The sequence below is a fragment of the Diplotaxodon limnothrissa genome, linkage group LG7 (genome assembly GCF_057381915.1).
Source record: "Diplotaxodon limnothrissa isolate DT_005_m linkage group LG7, D_limnothrissa_male_GT1.1, whole genome shotgun sequence".
Lineage (NCBI taxonomy): Eukaryota > Metazoa > Chordata > Actinopteri > Cichliformes > Cichlidae > Diplotaxodon > Diplotaxodon limnothrissa.
In genome coordinates this window covers 70,296,376-70,306,012 of record NC_140602.1, presented here as the reverse complement: position 1 = coordinate 70,306,012, position 9,637 = coordinate 70,296,376, and the positions used below count along the sequence as shown (strand labels likewise).

At 44.3% G+C, this 9,637-nt stretch overlaps 1 protein-coding gene across 2 annotated transcripts; it reads left to right on the top strand.

Annotated features, from left to right (window-relative positions):
- The first annotated feature begins 2,326 nt into the window (after positions 1–2,326).
- chrm4b (cholinergic receptor, muscarinic 4b) lies at positions 2,327–9,547 on the top strand. 2 transcript variants are annotated; one of them, XM_085358873.1, is made up of 3 exons: positions 2,327–2,548; positions 3,394–4,286; positions 9,134–9,547. In XM_085358873.1, exons 1-3 carry the CDS (start codon positions 2,434–2,436, stop codon positions 9,545–9,547), a joined length of 1,422 nt encoding a protein of 473 aa, XP_085214999.1. In that variant the 5' UTR covers positions 2,327–2,433. The 2 variants fall into 2 exon arrangements, with proteins under 2 accessions (XP_085214999.1, XP_085215000.1); XM_085358874.1 differs by lacking the exon at positions 2,327–2,548 and adding an exon at positions 2,641–2,703.
- Positions 9,548–9,637: the final 90 nt, after the last annotated feature.

The window sequence follows — 9,637 nt, the reverse complement described above, 5'->3', positions numbered from 1 at the left end:
TAATCAATTATTGTAAATGTAAATGTTATCAGGAAATGATCAGACAGCAGAGGGTTTTCAGGAAACACTGTTAAATGTTCAGTTTCTATGCCATATGTTAAAACAAGATCTAGAGTGTGATTAAAGTGGTGGGTGGGTTCTTTTACATTTTGAGAGAAGCCAATTGAGTCTAATAACAGATTAAATGCCATGTTGAGGCTGTCATTTTTAGCATCTACATGGATGTTAAAATCACCCACAATAATTATTTTATCTGAGCTCAGAACTAAATTAGATATAAAGTCTGAGAAATCAGACAGAAACTCTGTGTAAGGCCCAGGTGGACGATAGATGATAACAAGTCAGACTGGTTTCTGAGTTTCACAGCTGGGGTGGACGAGGCTAAGCATCAGGCTTTCAAATGAATTAAAAGTCTGTCTGGGTCTTTCATTAATTAATAGGCTGGTGTGAGAAACTGCTGCCACACCTCCCCCTCGGCCTGTGCTTCGAGATTTCTGGTAGTTAGAATGACTCGGGGGTGTTGATTCATTTAAACTAACATAATCATCCTGCTGCAACCAGGTTTCTGTAAGGCAGAGTAAATCGATTTGTTGATCAATTATTAAGTCATGTACTAACAGAGACTTGGAGGAGAGAGACCTAATATTTAATAATCCACATTTCACTGTTTTACTCTTTGGTTCAGATGTGGATACTGTATTGTTCTTTCTTTGTAATTGTTTATGTTTAAGTTGTTTGTTGCTGGTTTTTAGTTTGTTTTTTGTCTGTTTGGGAGCTGACACAGTCTCTATGGAGATGGAACTTCATCTGTGGTTTTATTTGTTCGTGCTCACAGATTTGTTGCATCTTTTCTTTATTGACTCGATGATTTAAGCCTTGTTCGAAGCCCAGCTGATGTCCGCGGTGCATTTATCTGGGATAACCTGTCAGCTTCATTATTAAAACATGAAGTCCTGCAGTAACCACGAGGGCAGCTCACTGAGCTGGGCCTTCACATGCAGCAGTTTTCTGATTTCTGAATGCTGCAACTTCCTGTAACTCTGCTGCTGGAACACCTGGATTTCCACAATAAAGCATATTTCTGTTCTATATTTCTATGAGTGTTTACAGGCTTCAGGATGTGTGGGTAGGCGGTAAAAATGCCTTCTTTGGGATTACAGTTTTTCTTGATTGGTTATAGTGTTTAAGCAATCTAATGAAGCCAAATTTCAAAAGCATAATGCCACTTTCCAAAGAGCACACCCATTTCCCTGAGCTATGAACACTATGAACCGTTCCTGTGGTCACTCCGAGGAGTTACTTTAGAGCCTTATGTCGTGTGCACCTCCAGGCCGAGGCGACGCCTGCCACTTTGGCTCAAACAACGACGGATGGTGCGATCTGGCACTGATGTTCCTTGAGCATGAAGTTCAGCTTGGATCTCTTTAGAAGTCTTTCTGCGCTCTTTTGTTACCATTCGGATTATCCATCTCAATTTCCCTCCTGCGTCCAGGGAGGTTGGCTCCCATGGATCTGAAATTTGTGAATGCCGTGCAGCTGTAGTCACAGGAACATCTAGCTGCTTGGAGATGGTCTTATATCCTTTACCTTTAATCATTTTTGTCCAGGCCTGTTTCATGCATTTATTTTTTAAATAATTCATTTGAAGCATGGTTGAAAAGCAGTGTCCAACTTTCATTGGTTAAGATTAATAGAATTTTTATTTATTATTACTTTTGTCAGATTAAAGTTATTTCTGGGACCATTGTGGGTACCACCTTTGTCTACGTCTGTACATTGGTTGCATTTTTTGTGTTCAATGTGTACGACTATGTTATTGTGTGTGTGTTTTTGAGGCCTTGTGTGTGCTGTCTGTGGCAAAGTTTGGTTTTTCAGAATGAATGGTTTTGAGTGTAGAGCTGCATTTCAACCTGATAACACGATGTTTGGGAAATATGGTGAGACGTCATGGATTTGTGTTTACTGTTTGGGGAATACGAGGCATAGTTTCAAGGACTGTGTTTAAGCACTCGAGGAAAACGGTAATAAAGCTGATCTGAGCACAGCAGCCGAGTGACCCTGAGCTCCTTATTAGTGTTTAAAATGATATCGTTATGAGGCGGAGGAGGAAACGCGGCATTTTGTCCACTTTAATGAGCTCTGCATAAATATTTGGAGGCTGGCTGAGAGTCCGGGCTGCTGCTCGGAGGGTCGAGGAACTCGGATGGCAGATCTGTGACTGCACTGCAGCACATTTGTGTCAGAGCGGAGGTTAATCAGATAACATGGAGGAAAAGAGATGATATTAGGACTGTAAATAAGCACTCTGACAGTGCTGGAGGTTTCCGTTTGCTTCTCTGTGCCTGCTGCAGTGTCTTCACTAACGGTAATGCTGGGAGGAAGATGAAGTTAAAACCCGTGTGGTGGTAACTGAAGCTGGGCTCATCTTCTCTAATGTGTCATTACATCCCACATCTAATGACGTCAGGACGGAGGCTGCATGTAAACTGCTGCAGATGGACTGATGGACAGGCAGACAGCGGCAAGCTGAGCAGCTCCAACACCCCCGGTGAGCTGGACCGAACCTCTGAACGCGCTCGCAGCAACTCCTGCCGGTTCATTCTGTCAGGAAATCTGCTTTTATTTTGAAGGCTTAAACGTGTTTTTCAGTCAGTTCCTCAGAGCTGGAGGAAATTTCTCTGAAGTGAAAGTACTTTTACCAAGGTAATAACACAGAAGTGCAAAAGCTGCACCTCGAGCAGGTAAATGTCGATGTGAGTGTGACACAGCTGTGACTGTATCTGATCAGAGCTGCAGCTCATCGTTAGTTTGTCACATTTATCCGTCGTTTCCACATGAATGCTCCTTTTGCACATTTAAATCTTTCATGTGGTCCAAACTGAGGTTTGGGAATGATCACAGGAGTTTCAACATTTTGCATTAAATGTAACGAGATCTTTATAATAAACTTCAAACATCTTCAGTTTTTGCTGCAAGAAAATAAAATCCTGCACGAGGAGAACTTCGTATAAACTGTTTAGCTTCATCGTTTCTGTGTGAGCTGCAATAAAACAGCTTCTGTGAGGAAGAGGAAATCATTCTCAGGAAGATACTGATTCATTTTCAGGGCAAGTATACAAAGTTCTTTCTTTTAATTATATTAGTAAAAGTCATTAACATCCATTGATGACCATTTGATGTTCGCTTCTTTGATTTGCTCTTTATCTCCTGAGTTGATGGGAAAATAACCAGTACATCAGGAACTCTTTGAATTTCACACACTAGGCTGACGGTTCAGTGTTGACTGATTTAAGGAACGCTGTCTTTTCTGTTTTAACACTTGTTATTATTTTGTGGTCACTTTGATCTCGTTTCAGTTCAATAATTTCAAAGTCTTCTTGTGTGTGACTTTAGGAAACATGGAACCGACGCCTACTTTGCTCCGCCTCTCCGTCAACACCTCCCGTGTGCCTCCGCTCTCACCACCATATCCGTACAGCACCGCTCAGCTGGTCCTCATTGCCATGGTTACCACCTCCCTCAGCATCCTCACCGTTCTCGGCAACACTTTGGTGATCCTGTCCATCAAAGTGAACCGTCACCTGCAGATGGTCAACAATTACTTCCTGCTGAGCCTGGCGGTGGCCGACCTGATCATCGGCCTGTTCTCCATGAACGTGTACACGCTGTATAAGCTGCAGGGCCGCTGGCTGCTGGGCCCCGTGCTATGTGACGCGTGGCTCGTCCTTGACTACGTGGCGAGCAGCGCCTCGGTCCTGAACCTGCTGCTCATCAGTCTGGATCGGTACTTTTGCCTGACGCGACCGCTCAGCTACCCAGTGCGGCGGACGGGCAGGATGGCGTGCCTGATGATTGCTGCCGCCTGGCTGCTTTCTTTCATTCTCTGGGCTCCCGCCATCCTGTCCTGGCAGACAGATAAGGGCGGGCGCGTCGTCCCTCACGATCAGTGTTACATCCGTCTACTTGTTAGCCCTGCTGTTACTATGGGGACGACTCTTCCCTCCTTTTACCTGCCGGCAATCATCATGATCGGCCTCTACAGCCACCTGTCAGTTGCCAGCTACAGCCGAATGAGTGTGCTCATGCCAAACCAGGGTGCTCTCAGGGCTTCCAGTCCCTCCTTGAAAGACTTCCTGCTGAGGCGGCGAGGCATGGGGACGAGTGACCCCTGCTCAGACCTGACCCCGAACCAGCTCCAGTCCTGCACGCCAAAGACCAGAAGGAAGAAGAAGACATGTAGAAGTCCAGATGATACAGCGCAGGCCGAGAGTAGCTGGAGACACTGGGTAAGGATGTGTTTCATCTGTTTACCGTCTCTAATGTTGTTGTCAGGGGGCGCTGTCACTTCCTGTTCACTCTCTGCGGTAGAGTATCACTTCCTGTTCCTGTTCCAACACACAGTGGTGTTCTTGTAGCAGTTTATTAAAAACCGTATAGATAACTTCGCTTTTCATATCTTCACGCACTTTACTCGCTTCGTCTTTAGGGTTTCGCTAGCTTAGCTTAGCTCATAGCCAACTCGCTAGCAGTTTTCAGTTTTATTTGTCATATGCAAATTAGCACAGGGTCAACATCGCAATGAAATGTATTTGATGAGCAGCAGTCACTCAGCAGCATGGTATAGTAGAAAAAATAAAATAAAATAATAAAAAATATATAGAAAAATAGAAAAGAGCAAAATATTAATAAGATGTAGTAAAAGAAAAAGAGATTTTCAGTTAACTGACTATATATATATGTATGTATAAATATATGTACACTAGTGATTAAATTAAGAAAATCTTAAACAGGAATGTGAGGGGGGGCAGATGGGATATTGCACAGGAATGAGCAGCAGAAAATTACAGTATTGCACTTTTAAATATAAATATCAATGACAATAAAGTGGAGTGACCAGTGCAGATTATACAGAGTACTTGTGAAGCTGCAGGTAGCTTCTGAGTGCGTCCTGTGGACTGTGTGTGTGTGTTTAAGTGTTGTGGTTGAGGTGTCGTATGGCTTGGTGGTAAAAACTGTTTTTTAGTCTTGTAGTCCGAGCAGACAGACTCCTGTAACATCTGCCAGATGGTAACAAGGAGAACAGCTGATGTGCTGGGTGGCTGTGGTCCTTGATGATGGAGGCTGGAGATAAATGTCCTGAATGGCAGGAAGCCTCGTGCCAGTGATGTGCTCTGCTGCCTTCACCACCCTCTGTAGTGATTTCTGGCTGCTGGCTGAGCAGCTTCGTACCAAACTGTGATGCAGCTCGTCAGCAAGCTCTCGATCGCACACCTGTAAGAATTTGAGGTGATGTTGGCGTTCATGCCAAACTTCCTCAGCCTCCTCAGGAAGTAAAGCCACTGGCGAGCTTTCCTGATAGCAGTGTCTGTGTGAGGGTCCAGGAGAAGTCCTCTGTGATGTTGACTCCAAGGAATTTGAAGCTGCTGACCCGTTGATGTGGATGGGCTGGTGTTCCCATGGCATCTTTACCTGTCCTGCACTTTCCTGCACATTGTGTCACATGTTTAGTTAGAGGAGCAGTGACCTCGCTGCGAGGCTTCACATTATGATCATTTTTAGACATTTATCATTCTTCCAGTTATTTCTTTGAGCTCACTGAGCTGGGCCTTCACATGCAGCAGTGTGTCTTCCGATTTCTGAACGCTCCAACTTCCTGTCACTTTGTTGCTGGAACACCTGGATTTCCACAATAAAGCATATTTCTGTTCTATATATCTATGAGTGTTTACAGGCTGCAGAATGTGTGGGTACAAACAAAATGCCTTTTTTGACATTAATAAAGCTGATCTGAGCACAGCAGCCGAGTGATCCTGAGCTCCTTATTAGTGTTTAAAATGATATCGTTATGAGGCGGAGGAGGAAACGCGGCATTTTGTCCACTTTAATGAGCTCTGCATAAATATTTGGAGGCTGGCTGAGAGTCCGGGCTGCTGCTCGGAGGGTCGAGGAACTCGGATGGCAGATCTGTGACTGCACTGCAGCACATTTGTGTCAGAGCGGAGGTTATGGAGGAAAAGAGATGATATTAGGACTGTAAATAAGCACTCTGACAGTGCTGGAGGTTATTCCTCAGCCTCTCAATCTGGAGGCCAGGATTACTGAATTGGAGACTCGGCTTCGCACCCTTCATTCACCCGTAGCTAGCCAGGCCCCTGTAGCTGGTGCAGCCGAAGATAGCGTAGGCCCCGCTAGCTGTTCCCCGGCAGACCCCAAGCAGCTGGGGAAAGAGGGCGGCTGGGTCACGGTGAGGAGGAAGCATAGTCCTAAACAGAAGCCCCAGGTACACCACCAACCCGTTCATGTGTCTAACCGTTTTTCCCCACTCGGCGACACACCCGCCGGGGGTCAAACTCTGGTAATTGGTGATTCTGTTCTCAGACATGTGAAGCTAGAGACACCGGCAACCATAGTCAATTGTCTTCCAGGGGCCAGAGCAGGCGACATTGAAGGAAATTTAAAACTGCTGGCTAAGGGTAAACGTAAATTCAGTAAGATCATAATTCACGTCGGCAGTAATGACACCCGGTTACGCCAATCGGAGGTCACTAAAATCAATATTGAATCGGTGTGTAACTTTGTGGGACTCTGTAGTTTTCTCTGGTCCCCTCCCCAATCAGACCAGGAGTGACATGTTTAGCCGCATGTTCTCCTTAAATTGCTGGTGTCCCAGAAACAATGTGGGCTTCAAAGATAATTGGCAAACCTTCTGGAGGAAACCTGGTCTTGTTAGGAGAGACAGCATCCATCCCACTTTGGATGGAGCAGCTCTCATTTCTAGAAATATGGACAAATTTATTAAACCCCCCAAAATATGACTATCCAGAGTTGGGACCAGGAAGCAGAGTTGCAGTCTTACATGCCTCTCTGCAGCTTCTCTCCTCCTGCTACCCCCCCAAAAACCCATCTCCATAGAGACTGTGTCAGCTCCCAAACAGACAAAAAACAAACTAAAAACCAGCAACAAACAACTTAAACATAAACAATCACAAAGAAAGAACAATACAGTATCCACATCTGAACCAAAGAGTAAAACAGTGAAATGTGGATTATTAAATATTAGGTCTCTCTCCTCCAAGTCTCTGTTAGTACATGACTTAATAATTGATCAACAAATTGATTTACTCTGCCTTACAGAAACCTGGTTGCAGCAGGATGATTATGTTAGTTTAAATGAATCAACACCCCCGAGTCATTCTAACTACCAGAAATCTCGAAGCACAGGCCGAGGGGGAGGTGTGGCAGCAGTTTCTCACACCAGCCTATTAATTAATGAAAGACCAAGACAGACTTTTAATTCATTTGAAAGCCTGATGCTTAGCCTCGTCCACCCCAGCTGTGAAACTCAGAAACCAGTCTTACTTGTTATCATCTATCGTCCACCTGGGCCTTACACAGAGTTTCTGTCTGATTTCTCAGACTTTATATCTAATTTAGTTCTGAGCTCAGATAAAATAATTATTGTGGGTGATTTTAACATCCATGTAGATGCTAAAAATGACAGCCTCAACATGGCATTTAATCTGTTATTAGACTCAATTGGTTTCTCTCAAAATGTAAAAGAACCCACCCACCACTTTAATCACACTCTAGATCTTGTTTTAACATATGGCATAGAAACTGAACATTTAACAGTGTTTCCTGAAAACCCTCTGCTGTCTGATCATTTCCTGATAACATTTACATTTACAATAATTGATTACACAGCGGTGGAGAGTAGACTTTATCAAAGTAGATGTCTTTCTGAAAGCGCTGTAACTAAGTTTAAGAATATAATCCACCCACTGTTATCATCTTCAATGCCCTGTACCAACACAGAGCAGAGCAGCTATCTGAATGCTACTCCAACAGAGGTCGATTATCTTGTTAATAATTTCACCTCCTACCTACGTACGACTCTGGATACTGTAGCTCCTGTGAAAACTAAGGTCTCTAATCAGAAGTACCTGACTCCGTGGTATAATTCTCAAACACGTAGCCTAAAGCAGATGACTCGTAAGCTGGAGAGGAAATGGCGTGTCACAAATTTAGAGGATCATCATTTAGCCTGGAGAAATAGTTTGCTGCTTTATAAGAAAGCCCTCCGCAAAGCCAGAACATCGTACTATTAATCACTGATTGAAGAAAATAAGAACAACCCCAGGTTTCTCTTCAGCTCTGTAGCCAGGCTGACAAACAGTCAGAGCTCTGTTGAGCCAACCATCCCTTTAACGTTAACTAGTAATGACTTCATGAACTTCTTCACAAATAAAATTTTTATCATTAGAGAAAAAATGACCAATAATCATCCCACAGATGTAATATTATCTACAGCTACTCTTAGTACCATTGATGTTAAGTTAGACTCTTTTTCTCTAATTGAAACAGCTTTAGTGAAGGTTACAAATGATCTTCTTATGGCCTCTGACAGTGGACTCATCTCTGTGCTTGTCCTACTAGACCTCAGTGCAGCGTTCGATACTGTCGACCATAATATCCTATTAGAGCGATTAGAACATGCTGTAGGTATTACAGGTACTGCACTGCAGTGGTTTGTATCATATCTATCTAATAGACTCCAGTTTGTGCATGTAAATGGAGAGTCCTCTTCACACACTGAGGTTAATTATGGAGTTCCACAGGGTTCAGTGCTAGGACCAATTCTGTTTACATTATACATGCTTCCCTTAGGCAGCATCATTAGAAGACATAGCATACATTTACACTGCTATGCTGATGACACCCAGCTCTATCTGTCCATGAAGCCAGATAACACACACCAATGAGTTAAACTGCAGGAATGTCTTAAAGACATAAAGACCTGGATGGCCGCTAACTTTCTGCTTCTTAATTCAGATAAAACTGAGGTTATTGTACTAAATCTTAGAAATGCCTTATGAAGCCAGACGCTTCCTCTGGATAGCATTACTTCAGCCTTCAGTGACACTGTAAGGAAACCTTGGAGTCATTTAAATGACTCTAAGATGACCTGCTCTACATCCCAAAGATGGCTGTAGTCTAAAAGGCAAGAGAATGGACAAAGAATGCAAAGAGAGCATGTGTCTACTATATTGGCTCCCTGTTCAATCCAAATAGAGAGATTGGTTGTAAGGCCGCCTGATGAAAAGAAGTGAAGGTGGCTTGTTTGTCTCCTCAGAAGCATCCCTCTCAAACTGCTGTCAAACCCACCGGAGACGAAGACCACAACAAGACTGAATCTGAAGACTCATTCAACGCTGACCTCCACAGGGCGGCCTCGGCAGTCTTCTCCTCCTGCCCCGACATCAGCTCACATGAGAGGAGGCGGCAGCGAGTGATGGCGAGGGAGAGGAGGGTCACGAGGACCATCCTGGCCATCATCCTGGTATTTGTCCTCACCTGGACGCCGTACAATGTCATGGCCGTTGTTGCTGCCTTCTGCCATTGCCGCATTCCTGACGCCCTGTGGACCACAGGATACTGGCTGTGCTACGTGAACAGCACTGTCAACCCCGGCTGCTATGCCCTGTGCAACGTGACCTTCAGAAAAACCTTCTGCAGCCTCCTGCGCTGCCGCTGCAGGCGGCTGTAACAGCACTGGTGCGTTTTTGTTTTGTTTTTGGCAGCTGGCTTTTTGCTTTCCTTTCATGGAGTTTGGTCCTATCGCAGGTTTCCATCTAAA